The sequence below is a fragment of the Episyrphus balteatus genome, chromosome 4 (assembly GCF_945859705.1).
Source record: "Episyrphus balteatus chromosome 4, idEpiBalt1.1, whole genome shotgun sequence".
Lineage (NCBI taxonomy): Eukaryota > Metazoa > Arthropoda > Insecta > Diptera > Syrphidae > Episyrphus > Episyrphus balteatus.
In genome coordinates, this window is record NC_079137.1 from 46,503,645 (window position 1) to 46,522,536 (window position 18,892).

Consider the following 18,892-nt stretch of genomic DNA (forward strand, 5'->3'; position numbering starts at 1 on the left):
TCATTGCATTTCATTTGCATTTTCACACACAAAATGTAGGACGCAATGCTTTCAATAATGCTTTGATTCCACTGATGTCATTATGAAATAAAATCATAATAAAACTTTGGAAATTGTTTAAGTCTTACAAATGAAAAAAAAAAAAAAAAGAAATGAAAGTTTCTCAGGTGGAATTTTAATCAAGTGGAACTCATTAGTTAATTTTTCACATATTACTTCTATTATGTCATATTTCGCTCGAATGACATTCTATGACAATCATTATTTAATGGTCTGTAAAGCACTATTTACATGAGCACGATCAACGCACGACGAATGATTGAAAAAAAGTAATTTTAGACATTTTTCAAGCCCTATTTCATCACAAATTCTCAACAAATCAAGAGAAATATAGTTTATATTTGATTTTATGATGCATTTATCGACTTTTTAATATAAAATTTCAGAATACAAATTTATTCGTCGCGAAAAGAATTCTAGTTGGTACGATCTGTCAGACTAAATTCGCGTTCCACACAATCCACATTCCTAACGAACAAAATGTGCGCGCGTCCTTAGCCTCAAAAATCATTCTTGTTTTGGTTTTGGAGGTGAACGGTATCAAATTCAAACTTCATTCGCGACTAATTAAAACCTCTCATGTGAAAGAAATGTCAAAATCAACGAATATTCGGGCATTTGTTGGTCGTGCTCATGTGAATGGTGCTTTAATGGTCTATAACAGGTTGTGGAATGCGTTTTTCTTTTATTCTACTTTTCACAGAAGAGAAAACTTGGCTTTGAGAGGGAAGTAATCCCGGTAAAAATGACTTAAAAATGAATATCTACTATTTCCACTTCTCTTAAACATTGTGGATCATTTTCATATTTCACTTCACTATACATAGTGAAGTGAAACTATAAACGGAAATCATGTTTTTCAACACAAAACAAAAAAATGTGGATCGCAACGATATTTCACATCACAAGGCGTGAAAAAATAGTGTGGAACCTAATGAAAAATAAATTTAAAAATTCTGCACACCAACTTAATATATTCGCCTTGACCACAATTCTCACTCCATTAAAATTTTGTGCAACGTATTCATTTTTTTCACGAGTCAAGAACTTGACTTTACAGGAAACTTTAAGTCATGAACGAATAACAATTACGAAACTTTTTTGCTCATCCTCCTAAGACATAAAGTGTAATTCAAAGGCACCAGAGCAAGAAAGTTATTAAAAATTGTTCAAAAGTGCAGAATATCTTCCCTATTCCGGCTAAAGAATGGCTTTCAGTTTCTACAATTTCTTTAGCTTTTCAATCTTGATGTTTTTTTTTTTCACTCCTTTTTGTTTCTTTTCTTATTTATTTTTTTTTTTTTTTTTTGAAGTGTCATTACCTTGCTTCCTCAGTTGTGCACTTTTTAAAATTTTTTTTTTGTCTGGCTATTGTTATGTTTTTTTTTTTCTTATTGTCTGGCTGTCCGGTTGTGTTCTTTCTTCCTTTTCCTAGAGTTTGACGTATCCGTCAAACAAAATAAATGCATCCTCATCTGCATGTATGTGTTTATTCACATACATACATATGCATTATATAAATCTTATACAAGTTCTATAGGAGTCCACAAAGCACACACAAGATGCAGTATCTCTCATCATTATGATTTCTGTTTAATTTGATCATATACGAGTGAGTGCAAAAAAAAAAAAAAGATGTGCCTTTTGCAAGTCTCAGAGGAAGATGATGATGAGAATGATGGTGTGGTTTGGTAGAATACAGTGCAAATATTATGCATATTTAATTTGAAAACAAAATATAAACTCTGAGACCTGACGACCAGCAGCAGCAACGTCAGCATAGCACAGAATTGAATGTAGGTACTCGTATGAGAATATACAACAAGTCGACTCGTGCAGCTTGCAGCAGCAGCAGCAACAGAAAATTGAAATTAAAATAAACTTTGCACACACACGTGTGCATGATGTGCACTATTATCTCGGTTGGGTTTATTATTCCGACGAGTTGGATATTTGCTTAATTTTTTGCATTCAATTAAGTTTCATTTGAATTAAAACTGACTGCACAGAGCACAGAGCGCACATTGCACATGGACCTTGTTCTTTCTTTTCACCACATTGGACATTATAAGAACTTGCATACAGCACATATTTTTAATTCCAAACCAACCAACAACAACAACAACAAACAAAAAAAAATCATGGAAACTGCAAAAATAGACAAATTAATGCAATTCAAAGCCTTGGACAAAGTTTTAAGTTAAAATGAAATGTTAATGGGAACAAAGTGTCTCTGGGACAGAGCACAAAGTCTAAGTTCAAAGGTAAATGTAAAAGTTCTGCAAAATTAAAAAAAAAAAAATACTTCCGTTTGTCGATCGGATTGAAATTGGATCGACTTTTTGGAATTGATTGAAGTTTTCTTCTTTTGGAATAACTTTTAATTACACTATATCAATTCAATGCTTTCCAATCATAGCAATATCATAATTATTTTTAACCCAAAAAATTGCCAATCATTTAAATTTTATGTTACTTTGTGATTTGAGGAACGCATTTTTTAAATAGCTGGTCGCCATTTTTTAAATACAAAATTTAAACAAAAAAAAAAAACCATTTCTCAAATATGAAATCTAGATGGTACTAACGAGACTACTTTACATTTAATTCAGACTCTGACCACTATCGGCGCCACTTGTATCCTGCAATTCAAAATACCAAATAGGTTACATGCGAAAATTCAAACCAGCTATTAGCTGATTGAACGCATTCAATGACCGGATTCAATCGATCTATGTTTTGACGTTAAGACTATATAAAAATACTATCAATGTATAAAGTAATTGATTATTATGAATCTATCTCAATCCTAAAGCTGCGTTTATACATTATGTTGACCAACACTGTTTTTTTTTTTTAATTGTTGACCTACTTGCTACTCGTCCACACTCTCAGTCAAGTGTGAACGTGTCATTGGTGATGTTGAATGTCAGTGAAATGTCATTTTTGAATTCAACTGCAAACTTCCACTCATCGCAACATTCTTTGATATTTACCGGGCTGCGTTCGGATCAGCCAAAGTTGAGCAGACAGATGTAACAAAATCAAATCCAAGATGACAGATCAACTTGGCTGCCATTTTTTGTCAACTGTCACTACTTGACGTTTAATTCAAATTTTGACCACCACACTGCACCGGTAGCTCATTTCAACTTTACTAGCTGTCAAAAATGGTAACATCAAATTGTTTTAAAAACCATCCGGCTTGCCGTTGTTTGAGTGTTTGCATAATCGCGGTCAATTCGAACAAATGACAGATAGTTCGCTAGGGTTGTTTAGGATTTTAGGATTTTTAATGAGTTTAAAATTTCCTGTGTCCTGTTCTCAAAATGAAGTGGGAGTGAGAAAGCAAACACAGAAAAGTCAAAATGAGTCGGCGTATTGAGGCCAATGTGAACACCATCCATGGTTTTATAAACGTCAAAATAAATCGTTAGTTCAATGTGGACACCTTAAAGGTCGAAACAGAATATACAGGGTGCCACAAAAGAAAAGTCACAAAGTGAATGTGCTTTAATTTTTGTTTAAAAAATCTAATATTGAAGACTAACTAAAGGTGCTCTGGTGTGTTAAAAAGAGAAGAAAAAAAAGACATCCAGAGAAAATGACTATGTATTTGCAGGCTTAACTTAAAATCATGGTATAAGAACAGAAGGTAATATCATAAGCAGAAAGTCTGTATCGAGAACTGTCAGATGAAAGAAAAAAAGATTGATTCCTAAGTTTTTGTATTGAAATTGTGGTTGTTTGTCTTGGAAATTGTGGTTGTTTGTCTTGGAAATTGTTGTTGCTTTTTGACTTTAACAAACAAAATGTCATAAACTTATTGAAATTGAAAACGCTAATGATACTACCTTCTCTCATTATACCATGCTTTAAAGTTACTTGTATAACAAGATGGCGCGAAATTAATGTCATAATCGTAAAGGTTCAAAGGCAATAAAAACAATAAATACTCTTTTTGACAAGTCTTTTGTCAAAATAAATTATGTAACAAAAGAATTTAGTATTTACAAAAGATGAATTTGATTTGCAATATGGTGAATTCAGTTCGCAAAAGGATGATTTTTAGTAGGAAAAAAGTTGAACTAAATGTGAAAAAGCTTTAATAGTTTTTATATTTCTTTTAAATAATTCTGTTGATGTTCTGAAAGACATCAGATCTTGGCAAAATAGCTAACACTCTCATGTCTTCTGAAAATGGCTGCAATTGTCCAGGTACTGCAGTCATTCATAAATTAGATAACGGAGCTGTTATTTATTTACTTATTCATTAAGCGACTGAATCTACAATCAAAATCTCCATGTGTTTTACAACTGGATTTTTTTTTAATTAATGACGGGTTATTTCTTCAGATATCTTGGTCAAAAACAAAATTCTTGACTGCATCAAGGTTAGTCCAATTTAAACTAATGTACGGTTAAAAAAATGTTTCCAAATATTGTGAGGATGTGAAATAGTCTTGAGATCGACACTTTGGTGATCATAGTCAATCATCTGTGAATATATATTTATATGGTCAACAGCAAAACTAACCAATCAATCATCATCTTTCACTCAACTTCAACTGCCACAGGGTCTAAACTTTCATTTTTCAAAAACATAAAAAAAAAATAAAAGATCAGTTTTATTCAACAATCGCACCTTTTCGAGGTCTCTGATGCATAGCTAAACACTACTTCCGTAATCCGAAAGGCAAAAATCGATTACACACGACTCGCAACGACAATCAGTGCAAATCTTTTTATGGAAAAAAAAAAATAAAAGATGTCCTTAGGTGATTTTTCTTTTAAAAAAAAATACCAAAAGGTCTTCCTTCCAATTTTTTCAAGTTTTCACATTTTTTTCTTTTGTTATCGTCTCAAAATGTTTGATTCAATAACAGCAGTACATTGGCTATCATCGGTGAAAGTCATAATCCCCCTTCTTCAAGGTTATGTAATAGAAACCAAGGTGTTGACAGGCATTCAACTTCCCCATATCACGGTTACGACGGACGGCGTTGAAATCGAAATCAGCTAATGACTAAGTCGGAATCAATCTTTCACACATGAATCATCATCATTATCCGTCTGACTTGTCTACATGAACTCGTTCACATCTACACACACACTCAGCTCAGCTTTAGAGGAGGTCTCTAAAGCCTAAAGAATTCCATTAAGCTGTCAAAAATGAAATTCTTTTGCCTTCTTTGGGATTTGTATGGTTGGCAAATTATATTCAGAGCGTTTAATTGATTGTTAATAGTGATTTATTTTAATTGTTGTCATGTCACTACTCTTGTCAGTATGTCAATTGGTTTCTTTTTTTTTTTTCATTTTAATTTTTTCCCTATAACTTCTTCACTGTCCCGTCCCCTTGCCTTCTTTATTTGATGTCTAGCTTTACACAGAATACAGAAATAGTATATTCTTATGCCAAATGCATTAATTGCTCAAGGCCAACCAGACACAAAAAGTGGTCGTTTATGGGGGGGCTTAACGAATGCAAATCAATAAATATTGCCAACGTTGCAGATCTTGTTTTTTTGTTGTTGTTGTGTTGTAGATGATGGTGTTATTTTTTTTTTTTTCTTTCATTCTTTAGTGTGTTGCTATTTCGCAAGCGCAACATCGCCGCAAGGGTAGAAAATGAATGGTAATAATGGCAACAGGTTATGTATCAACAACCCACACCACATGTGTGAGGTTAGGTTACGTTCGTGGACAGTAAAACAAAAAAAAAAATATTACAAGAACAAATGAAAATGCTATATACAGTAGGGTTTGAAAGAACTTGATGATGACTCTATTTAAATTTGTGATTCATGTCTAATGTGTATTCAACAATTTAAATATATTAGGAGTTTTGCTTGTGAAACATATTATTTTTCAAATTTGTCATATTCACATGACAATCTATTTAATATTAAGTCAACAAATAAAGATCTTAATCTGTAAGCAACTCCTGAAGCCAGATATTTGCTATAGATTTTAAGTTTAAATGTGGTTAAAAAAAATTACAATTTTCTTGTGTTCAGTAAGAAATTTTTGATTCCGAACTTTTCTGATATTTATATATTTTTGAGTTAGATCAAGTTGCTACAGATTGTTGAAATAACAATTGTACATATAGTCCAAGATTTAGTGGCACATTTCACTAAGGTAGCTCTTGTAAGGCAAAAAATTCTTACAGTGGTAATTTTTAGCATGCTAAGTAAAAGAATCTTGGACTGGACATATATATATATAAAGTGAAACTTTCAACTTTTTATTCGCAAAATGTTACTTTGAAATCGATTATTTAAAAAAATATTGATTAAAATAACTTGATTTAAAAATTATAATAAAGTGTTATATTCTGCCTTTTGAAAAATGTATCATTCATTACTGTAGGTGTTGCCGCAGTTTTTAAATAATTTTTTTTATTTTGAGTTATTTTTTTAGAAAATTGCCACTCCCTCCTAAACGGGGGGAGATAGATGAAAAATGAAGAATCGGTGTCACACCCGTTACATTGCAAATACACGTATATACAGGGTGTCCCAAAAGTAATGGATCAAACGAAATATGCTGATTGAGGAACTTAAAAGCTCTCAGAATTTGGTAACTTGTTCATCCCAAATCCTTACAGTTTTCGATTTAATGCAATTCTTGTAAACATTCAAAAAATCTCTACTTTCCAACAGTATTTTGCTTCCTGCGCCCATTATTGATTTTTGTTTTTTAAAATTCTTTTACAAAAACATTGCCAAATAATTAGGAACAATTAATTAATCAAAATATTTTTTATTCCATAAGCCATTTCGCTGCAAATTAACTAACAGTTTCAAGTTTTATACAAAATCAATTTCTAACTTTTATTTGAGAGCAAGACCGCAAACAAAATTTGTACGGTGTGAGAATGGTTTGTTATTTTAAAAAGTTGCCCTGTTTTCAAAAAATTATAAAAGTTTTCAAAGTTGCAGTTAGATAGATTGTTTTAAAAACCATGTCACCATTTCGCCATGTCGCACATGTCGCTATATCGCCATGTTGCACATGTCACCTTATCTCCATATTGCTATATCGCCATGTCGCTATGTCGCAATGTCGCCATGTTGCAATGTTCCCATGTAGCGATGGCGCTATGTCGTCATGTCGCCATGTCGCTATGCCATCCTTGCGCCATGTCGCGCACGTCGCACATTTCGCCCATGTCGTCTAGTCGCACTTGTATAATAAGAATAAAAACTTCACACCTTTTTTAAATAAAAAAAAACAAAAGGGGCTCAAGTTTAGTCTTACCCTAGGGCCCCAGTAACTCAACGTACGTCTCTGTGCCATGCTATAGAAATTTTGATTTTGGATTCTGAATTGGCACAAGAAATTTTTTAGAGAATTTAGGTACGATATCATTGAAATCCAATGCAATGTTTGGTAGGTATTTGTCAAAAAAAATCACTTCGACTTGGCTTAATTTTTGGATTGAATTTTATGTTGGAATTTCAATTAAGCACTAGACTAATCATTAAACTTCATAAAAAAAAAGATTGATTTACTTATCAGTGAAGCTATGTAAGAAGATTAATCATTCTACCTACAGGCTGGGTTCGCCCGTCTATGTCGTCACTTTGTCAGTCAGTCCAGCATTATAGTAGGTATAATATTTTGCAATCACAAGTGGGTAGTCAAGTAAATGACTCAACTTGAATTGCCTTTTATTTGTATTTCCATAAAAACTATAACAAAAAAAACTCCATCTCAGATATTCTAATCTCGTTTAAATTGCCTTATAATTATGTGTAACGTTATAAAAGTGTCATGGGTAACTTTTTTTTTTTTATTATTAATATCAAAATGAATACAAAACCAACAACAGCTTGCTCTTAAGTATAATCTGACTCATAAAATTGAAACATAATTTAAATCCTAATGTTATATCCCCCTTCTCTTAAACCACTCCCATTCTTAATGCATAATAAAAAAAAAATATGTTCATCATCATAGTCATCACAACCCTTATCATAAAATTCATAGCAAACAGTTAGTTTTATTATGAAAACCACGGAAGAGAGCTACTATACCATCATTCTTTATAATCGCAACTAATTTTTTTAAGGGCGTTGTTGGTGCTTCTCAAAATGTAGACAAAAAAATAAAATCATCTTCGTTCATTTGATAGAGAACAGAACAACAAAACCAAATATAATGGGAATGACACCAACAACATAACGTTAATTTCCCACCCACCCCTTTATCATTTTTTTTTTGTACAAATTCAAACAGAGACAAAAACACCATCATAACATCGGATATGCAATGCAATTCCTTTGCGCACTACACAAGTGCACCGCCATCAACAATAAAAAAAAACGACTACATAATAAATATAAACACATATACATACATATTCATCAAATGGGAGAGAAAGAAGAAAACCGATAGAAAATTGATTGCATGAAAAATTACTCAAAAAGGAAGAAACAATAAAACCAAAACAAAACTGTTGCAATGCAGTAAGTAAATCAGTGATGCCATATTGACAGCACTTTGTTGGTCAAATTTACTTTCATCCATCCCACTTGACTCGAACTCTCGATTCGATTCGATTTAAGTGACAGCTGTCAAAAAATGAATGCGCGATGAAAAATGAAAAATGTTTTTGCCTTTCGATGAAAAATCTAGTTCTTCATTATGATTTTTTTATAAGCAATTGGAAGCTAAAGTCCTACGTTTTTGTTGTTGTTTTCTTTGACTTTTTGATAAGTTTTCATCTATGGAGTGCGTTTCATCCGACGCTTCAGTCAATTATAGTTCTACTTTTAGGCGACGAGCGACACAGGCCCCTTTTACGGTTGTCAAATATTAATTGATAGATAAACGATAAACTTATCAATTGATAGACATTTGTGTATTAAGCTTGTCAATGGATGAATTTTTTTCTATTGTGAACATTGATAAAAAAAAAAACATTTTTGTTTTCACGTTTCATTTCACATTGATTTATTTCGTCGTTGTTGGCCTTGGTTTTATTTGCGGATGTTAGTAATTAGCTAAATTCAATATAAGTTCAAGTGACCACAACTCCAAAAATTTATAAAGCGTTTCGCCCAGGTACGACAGTGGGCTCATCAGTTAGATCTGTCGTACCCTTACTAAGACGCCTTATTTTGGTCGATGTTTGTTTTATTTGCTAACAAATATTTACTTGATTTAGGGCTAGTATAGTTAGCAACAGAAATCAAATAACCAAAATTTGTGGAGCTATTAATAGAAAACGGGACGAGATTTCACTGTTTGTTATGCCATACCATCGTTAAAATCATTTCTTCGGTCTCATAAGAAAACCTCGTAACTCCCAAAATCAAAATTTTACAGGAGAGACGAAAGAGTAAACAAACAACAGAGTATTTGGGAAGAAACGCTCTGTGCAAAATTTGAATTTAAGTCTATTTAGAGTTTTCGGAATGACCCCAAATTTTCTGGGTTGCTCCGCTGACATATTTTCTAAAGAATGACATTCAAAAGTAATTTTTGAAAAAAAAATGGAGTTACGAGGTTTTCTTATGAGACCGACGATTTCCAACTCCCTTATCAACAAAATCGTGAGACAGTTGCTAGTTTAAGAACATTCGGTATGGATTGTTGTCTCTTCAATGGTGGAGACCTGACATCAAAAGTACATCTACGAATGCATCTTTAGAAAATCGGAAATTCAGTAAAAAAAAAAAAAACTTAAGCCAGCGACTAGCGTACAATGATATGAAATTAAAAACCACTCACATTTATCTTCTCGTAAATCCAATGGATTTGAAGCATCCCATATTTTTCTTTTTATTATAGCTCGCTTTTTCCAAAAATTAAATCTATCAAAAAAACGACGTTTTTTTAAGTAAAAAAAAATGGTGAGAAAAATCTATCGAGAAGAAATTATTTGCAATTGATGGAAAATTTAATACAAAGTAAAATTTTTGACATCATTCACGCCGAGTTTTTCAAAAGAACTATTCACAATAGATTTCAAAGTTATAGCAAGGGCACAGTATACAACAAATTTTGATTGTCGATCAATTCATTCATTTTGTTGATAAATATCAAATATCGTGTTGATATTTGACAACAGTAATAGGGCCACACATTCTATTCAGCTCTTAATAAATATATACGGACAAATCTTTTGTTTTAATGGAAATTTTGAGATTTCACACTTGTGTTGCAAAGTGGCATCTCTAACAAAATTTGTTCAATTCATGAGAGAGTAAGCAACGAAGTGAGAAGGAAGAAATGAAGTGAGATGTGAGACTGACCGAGTTGAAGAAACTCAAATTTTCCCCTTAGCACACAGTTTTTTATTTGTTTATTTATTTAATTAAAAAAAAAAAAAGGGAAACAAACACCGGAGACGGAGACCACAAAGGAGTGTCCTTTTTCTCATCCCTAGTCCTACTCAGAACGAATGAGCAGACGAAAAAGGAAGTGTAAACATCCAGGAACAAATATTTGATCAACACACACACACATATACGCATACACAAACTAATGCACACAACTAAATTTTTAAGATAAACTCGATAAACTCATCACCACACACACAAAAAAAAAAGGACAACTTTACGAGTGAATACACACATGATGATTTTAGTTAGAAGATGAGAATAACATAAGAAAACAAAACAGAAAAAAAAATGTAAACAACAAATAATGTTAATTTAAAAACTTTGAGTGAAAATTTCACAAGAATGAGCAACAAAGAGAGAGACAGTCAAAAATGGCATATTTTAGTGGAGTGGATGATAAAAACAATTATTGTTTTTCCTTGTGGAACTTACCGTTCTGTAGATGCGTTTTCCATGTATGGGGAGCAAAATGGTAATCCTTGTCTTTGTTGTTGCCGATATTGGTGCAGTATTTTTATTTGATGTGTATCGTTGTTGTTTTTGTTTTTATGTTATCCAATTTTTAATCAATAACTTTCAAACTAGAAGACAAAAATAAAAGAAAAAAAAAGAAAGTTTATACTTTTTTTTATTCACTACAATTATTCGAGGGCACACTTATTAGTGTTTTTTTTTTTGCTCTTTGTTCCTTTAATAATAAATAGGGCTTATCAAGAGTCTGAATTTTTAATTGTTTTGTTGTTTATCATCACTGTGTACGGTATTTTTCTTGCATTTTTTGTTGTTTTCTTATTGCATTGTAATTATAAATTTATTGTGCGTGATAAGAGATTTAATGAAGGACAATAGTGGAACGCGGTCAACGAAAAAAATGCATTTTAAAGTTAAAAGAAAAATGAACTGCATGGACTTATGTATGTATGTGTATAGCTATGGCTAGGTATGTGGGTTGCAATAGGTCGAAAGAAAAATGAGGACAATCGGTTGAGTTAAACAAAAACAATGCAAATTGTTTAGGTATCATAGTTTACGTAATAAAACCTATTTACATAGGTAGGAGGTAAATTTCTGAGGAGCATATGGGTCAAAATCATGGAGGTGGGAAATTTCGATGACCGATTTCTTAAAAAATCAACTTTGTTTTATGATAAAAATTTCATGCTCAAATGTTCGCTTTAGCCATAATTTGTCGGTTCATAAACGGGCAGAGCACAAAAATGTATATTTTTCACTTTACCGCAAAACTCCAAAAATTAGTATTAGAAAAACGTTCCTCGAAATGGTGGTAATCTCTTCAAAACGACTTTAGGGGTCTAGAAATAGTATCAATGTGAATGATACACTATTATATTAAGGTTAATTAAATATAACTTTATTTCTTAAGACAGAGACCGATTTCTACAAAAAAAAATGCTTTTATGCATCTCCGAAACACTTAGGCCATAAGCAATTTTTTCTTTTGTTTTCTTGTAACTTTTTTGATAAAAGTGTATATTACAGCCATACTTAGATAGATTTTTGATCATAATATCACCAAAAAATTAAAATTTCAATCTAACTATACCCCAAAACAAGCGTTCCCGGAATGACGGTTAATTGATGTACGCTACTTAAAAATGAAACTAAAACTAGCTTCTTACATACATTTTATATATTTATCCATAAAAATAAGCGTGGAATGATAGATCTATATGTAAAATCAAATTTAAAAACTGCTTGCAGCACAATTTGTACGTTAGATGATTAAACCTAACCGAAACAAATATATTTGTAGATTCGTGCCTACTATTTCAATTGGTAAATGAGAAAAAAACTTTAAATAAATGTTATTTTGATTTAAAAAAATGCCTGGACATCAAATTTTCCACCTCCATGATTTTGATTATGAAAGTTGACTAAGGCCCAATTTATTCACTCTCCATTATTTTTAAAGGCTCCATTAAAAATTATAAAACTGTCAAATCGCATACAAATTTTAAAATTTCCCTTTTTTAATGGCGACTTTAAATTTAATGGAGTGTGAATAAATTGGACCTAAGTCCCTTTTTGCATTGGTTAAAGAAAAACTTAAATAATAATTTTCTTATAACTTTTTAATTGTATTAAATCAATGAAGAAGCAATAAGGAAATTAATTTTTGGCAATTTCCCTTTCAAATAAACTTTACTCCTTAAATAATAATTATTTTTAGGCTAGATTTGATGGCATTTGCAGGAGTGACTTAGTCCACTTTCATAATTAAGGGCACATATAAATCTAGGTAACCCCAAATTTTAAATATGCCTATAAAACAGTTTTACTGGCTGAAATGGAGGTTAAAAAAACTATCTCTTGCAGAGCTAGACATATAGTAGACAAAATTCTCATTTCAGTTTTCAAGCGTTATCAATGAAAAAAAAAGGATTAATTCATAGAAATTTTAATGTTCAATAAAAATAGAAGAAAGGTTTATGTTTCATAAATTTATTTACTAATAAGTAAGCAAATGTAAAAGGATTTCTTAGAAAAAAGTAGTTTTTTTTAATTTGCATTCGGTTTTTTGTTTTTACAAAAAACAAATAAGAACATTGAATTTCATAAAATTAAAAAAAAAAAAAAAACGTTTGAAATTTTTTTTCCAATTTTTTTTTTCAAAATTTTAATTTTGAGTATTTATTTTTCAAAAACTATGTCATAAAATGGCTTTACTAAAAGTTATAGCACGTTATTGTAGGTGTAACCGTTGATTTTTATTATTTTGATTTTGATTTTCCTAATTAAACTACTTTTTTTAATTGCGCCTCCCCGCTAAACGAGGGGGAATAGACCCCCCCCCCCCTCCCGTATGATTTTGATTTTTTTCTTGTCCAATTTTGAACTGTTATAAACTATTTTATTCTACAAATTAAAAAACGTAATTCGTTGAAATTCAGAATTTATGAACCAAGAAATCATGGTTTTGATCGAAATTATTTTTAGTTTTTGAATTTTATAGTCATTCAAAGATGTTTAACTCCAATGGTAAAATTACAGAATAGAGGTACATGTCTACATGTCTACCAAGTTTCAAAATTAGTGTTTGAAAATAATTTAGTTTTAGTGGACTTTTTTCAAGCCCTCTAAAATATTTGAAATTGATTCCTTGACTCTTACTATTCTACCAGGTGTCAAAAATCTACTATAATCAGAAGTACTTCATACATACATATATGTTGCTCATTTAGCGAAAATGCATGGTTATTTGTTAATGAGTCGGTGAGTATGTGAGTCAATGGGCCACCTTAAACGAACCGAGGTGTTGTTCAACAAAAAAAAGTTGAGCACGAATTCGTTCCTCAGTGCAATCAAAATTGTTAACATCGCGCAAATGTGTGGGTGTGATTTCTCAAGGGGGGGGGGGGGGGGGGGAATTGATAACCCTCCGGATTATTAGTAACCAAACAGTATCGCAAACAGCTCCGAACCAGCTGACACTGTGATCATTATGGCGTCCAGCCTCTCTTGAATATTTGAATTCAAATGCAAACAATTTTTGTCCGAATATTTACGTAACCCACTCTCTTATATCAAAGGAATTAAAGGATTCGTAAGTTGACATTGTATGGCATTTTCCCAGGTGGAGCTACGCTTATTTTGTTATATATATATAGTACTGATGAAGGAGATACCGAAGGCCTGGGTGTTCAAATTGCATAGAAAAATGAAAGTGGATAATGCCTTCCACATACATAAGTGTTAGAGCTGTAGCAAATCGTATGTATTCGTTACTAAAATGCGGGTATTCACTTCAGTAATGAGTAACGAAACGTTACTTTCTAAACAGTAACGTTACTCGTATGTTTCGTTACTGGGTACTGAAGTAACGAAACATACGAAACGTACGAGATACGAAACATACGAGTAAGTAACAACACGATTCCAGTTTCAATACTAAATCCGATGTAAGAGATACGAAATGAAGTGATACATTCAATTTGTCGCATTTCGCATCTCGTGTCGGTATCGTAACCATAGTCAGAATGCTAACTGCAGATAATTATCTGGAGTTTACTTTTGTCTCGATTAAAACAGTAGTGCCAAGGTTCAATAATCATTGTGTTATCGATAATTTATACAGAAATATCAAAAGAGACGTTTTTGTATTTTCTCTATTTGGCCGAAATATGTATATCCACAACGCAACCAATCTGTTTATGGCCTTGGTGTTAATGGTATTGATATTTAGCTTAAGAATGTACAAAAGTTTTTTGGTTTTTAAAAAAATTAGTTTATTTTCGGTGCAAAATTTTCAACACAAAAAAAAGCAGAGAAAACGAGGTTTGAAAATCACTCTCAATAGAAAAAATAAATGAAAAATTGTTCGACATGGTTGTATTGAAGTGTTAATATTTCGAGATCTGCGCGTTGCACTTTTGAAATAAAGGTCTCTAAAGAATTGTGATAAGATTACTGAAAGAATATAAACAAAAAATTACCAAAGTCTTGTCTAAAAATTTGGAAAAAAATCAAAAAAGTTTCCACGTTCGATTAAAAAAAAAAAAACGAAAAAAATTCAATATAGCTACCTTTAAAATCTTATTACATGAGAATGCCGCAACTAATTTTAATGTTTATGACCTTGAAATGTAGCTTAGATTATAGAAATTGTTTTTCGTTTTTTTCAAAAAAAAAAATTTTTAAACATACTTAAAATACCAAACATACGAAACGTATCAAATACATGAAATATACGAAATGTACGAAACACACGAAGCATGCGAAAGTAACGAAACATGCGAAACACACGAAACATACGAAATATGCGAAAAATGCGAAACATACGAAAGTAACGAGTAACGATATTATTGATGCGGGTACTAGTATCAAAAGTAACGTATACATGCGGGTACTCATTTTGTCGTTACTTTTACAGCCCTAATAAGTGTAGTGCGGCTAAAGAAAGAATCTCTATATTTGGTTATACTACTACCCTAAATCCGAGATTTAGCTTAGTAGATTTAGAATAAAAATTTTCTAGGTACATTAAATTGCGTTTTTCTAACAACTCTAAAGAACCATAAATTTTTCATTGTACTTTCCTCCATTGCTATGCTAGCTTTTTAAAAAAATTTCCTGTGTCCTGTGCAAGTTGAAATTGTGAATTACGAGGTTTTCTCACTAGGTCGGCAATTTGTAAATGTAGCAATAAAAGATGAAAGATTACGCTTTTGCGTAGGTACTCTTTCAGCCATAGATAAATAAGAAAATCTTCCTATGTACATATAACTGGGAATTGTACTCAAGCTTTGGACGAATGTAAGCTCTATAGACTCCACTAGCACTAGACAGCGAGAAAAATTTCTGGCATCTTCGAAGGGAACTTAAACATTTTGGAGAGTTTTTGTCAACCACAAATTTGTGTTCGATGGTTTCTCGGTTACCTCAACTTAAGTGCCAATCTTTGAAACTGACATAAAAGCAAGAGATAGGCTCCAGCAATTAGTATTTTAAGCTTTACTGGACTGGACTGGACAGTGCTTTCGAGATCCCTTTCATCAATTTCAAGATTATCCCTTCAAGTTTCACATCCGAAGAACATGATTGTGAATCCATAAACGATTTAGAAGTTTCAGAGAACAGATCATCTCATTAGTTGACTTATCGTGAGACACCTTGCCAATACGGAATTTTTTGTCTACAGCTCTACTTATTATTATGGGTTCGTTTACTTCAGACTTCTTCAAACTTCTTTGGCTAAGAGCACAAAATTTTTTTTCGTCCTCCTTTACCAAAACAAAATAAAAATCAACACAAAATCCGACAAATCAAACCGAAAAAAAGACATGACGTTATATTAAAAAAATAAATAAAAATAAAATAAAAAAGGAGCAACGCAAGAGAGGTGAGTGAGTAGTGGAGTGAAGTTTATTTTTTTTTTTTATTATTATCCACCAGTATCCACTACATAACAAGAGAAACTTTATTTTACAAGAGAGGGGGTGGAGAGGAGACAACAAAACACAAACAAAAAAAAAAAAAAAAAAAAACAGAGAAAAGGAGTGGAATTTCTTCTAATGGGAATCAAAAAATGCCGTACACATGAAATCATCGTCGTTTCATCAAAGATCCAAACAACGTCTCTCTCTCTCTTTCACTTCCAGCCTCACCTCCATTATTCTCTCTCTATAAACACCACCGCAATGGTTATCGGCTGTTTCGTGCTGTGAGCTCGACTCGACTTTACTCCACACACTTTACACTTTATGTGTTATTCACTTCTGTTTCCTCTTCGTCGTTGTATTTGTGTCGTGTCTTTCCTTCTCTTCTTCTTCTCGATGATGATGATGAAAATTGCAACACAAAGGGGAAAAACATGAAAATGATAATTTCTTGTCGTTTCCTATTTTTTTTTTTTCAGGCAGACAAAAAAATTTCTGTTGTTTTTCTTTTTTTTTCGTATTAGATTTTATGAATTTTTAGAGGAATTTTATTTCCATTTTTATTTTAAATTATTTTTTCAATACAAAAAAGGCACTTCTACACTTTCTGCATTATTTTTCTCTTCTCTTCATTTTCTTTAAAAAAAAATGCATCAAAACTTTTTTCCATATCACTTTATTTTTTTTTATTGAACACTTTTTGAATCGAAATTCTTTATTTTATAAAAAATTAATAAAAAAAAAAAAGACAGAAATACCCCGAAATTCTTCAAACACTGGAGGAGGAAAGAAGGCAAAAGGCATACAACACGATGATCTTACACACGGAAAAATACGTTTTTTTTTCTCTCTCTCTTTCTCTTTCCCTCGACTCCACATCCACACTCAATTTAGGCACATAATTGGTATTAATTAGTTCTATTCTCAATAAGGCGATCAATTAAATAGACAAAAAAAATCATCTATTAAATCCGTTATCTCTACTAAAACATTTTTGAGAATGAATGTGTTTTAGAGAAATGCAAACCAAAAAACACATACAAAAATTCGAGTTAAAACTGGAAACAAATTGGGAGAAATTTCCCCGCGACCGATGATGTTGAAGTGCACTTTAGAAATTCATATGTATAAAAAAAAAATGAATGACACCGAGAGCAACCAAAAACGAATCCGACGTTACGTACATAACCAGCGAATGGGCGATATTGGACTGTATCTTGTCTCTCTTCCGTCAAATTAAAAGGTTTTTTCTTGTGTGGAACGAGACAGTTTTTTCGTTTTCTTTTTTGTTTTGATTTTTCTCAATTGGTTGTTGTGTTGGTGTATAAAATGAGTTTCACTCAAATTGGATCACTCAAAAAATTCACTGTATTTGTGTTGGACATGCGCGAATGAGTATTATATATTTATTTTCTTTCTCCTTCCTATCTTTTCTTCTCTATAGGTTCAATGTTTACTGTTTCGACAAAAAAAAAATGGGCAATTGAACTTTTTTTTTTTTAAACTATTTTGTTATTTAAAGAGTTTTAAGAAACTATTAAGAGATATTTTAAACTGATTTATGATAATACACAAGTAGAAGGATTGATTTTATTGAAAAATAAATGATTTTGGATATGGTTGAAAGTTTAAAAATGAAAAAAATAAAATTCACATCACTGGACAAAAGTGAAACATCCAACAAGTGGAGCGGCCATATTACTTCTTCGTTCTTCTACTGCTAGAGGTGAGTGAAAGAATTTATTTACACAGAATGTTTATATGTTTGTCTCGCTTGCTCATACTTACCCACTAAGGGCACTTTCACACTATAAAAGTTAAAGGTGGTATTTCAGTTGCACGAGTCTCGATGGAGGTAGTTTTTAAGTCGAGATTTAAATTCGAAGATTTTTCTTTGTATTGTAATGAAGTTCGCGGCACATACAAATAAAATTCAAATACCGAAAAAAGCTACAGCGTGAAACATCAAAAAGAAAAAATTGAAAGAACGCAGAAATTAGTGAGAGAGACAAAAAAAAACAATAGAGGTGTTTATGACCCAACTAATATTTCAGCTTCGGTGAAGATATAACCGAAGCTACATTTCAGCTTCTGTTAAACTTTGGTAAAGTTGTTGGGTATGGTAAAAGGAGACCGTTAAACAAGTTGGACTCTTTATTGACAGATAGCTTCGAAAGACTTTGTAAAGCTCTTTATTACAAGTCTTATCGAAATTATGGAAACAAAAAAAAAAAAAGAATTTTCTCTTTCAATTGCTTTTGATTTGATTTTATATCATGAATTTTATTTTTTAATTCAAATTATTTTAGCCCTGTTCCTTTGGGAGGTGGCAAAATACTACTAGTAGTTTACTAGCGATTTTCAATGGAACTCGAATTCAATACAAATCGTATCTAATCGGGAAGAAGAGCATGAGTAGATGATAGTACTAGATTAACCAAAACATCTACTATTAGTAGACTACCACCTCCAATGGAACAGGGCTATTTATGATTTTTTTCTGGCTGAATTTCAAAATTTTCACTTTTTGACTTTTTGCAAAAAGTGGCCCTTGTAGTTATACCTTTAAAAGCTTGG

At 31.8% G+C, this 18,892-nt stretch overlaps 1 protein-coding gene across 4 annotated transcripts in view; it reads right to left on the reverse strand.

Moving 5' to 3' along the window:
• Positions 1 to 18,010, reverse strand: part of LOC129918418 (uncharacterized) — a 302,049-nt gene extending 284,039 nt beyond the window's left edge. For 3 of the 4 annotated variants that reach the window (XM_055998935.1, XM_055998934.1, XM_055998933.1), the window contains exons 1-3: positions 17,074 to 18,010; positions 16,544 to 16,951; positions 10,851 to 10,999 (exon numbers count right to left, since the gene is read on the reverse strand). Coding sequence is in view for 3 of the 4 variants with exons in the window: in XM_055998934.1 (XP_055854909.1) it covers positions 10,851 to 10,873 (23 nt within the window). In the remaining variant the exon portion in view is untranslated. The remainder of the gene's footprint in view (positions 1 to 10,850; positions 11,000 to 16,543; positions 16,952 to 17,073) is intronic. The other variant, XM_055998937.1, reaches the window with a different exon arrangement.
• Between the last annotated feature and the right edge of the window lie 882 nt (positions 18,011 to 18,892).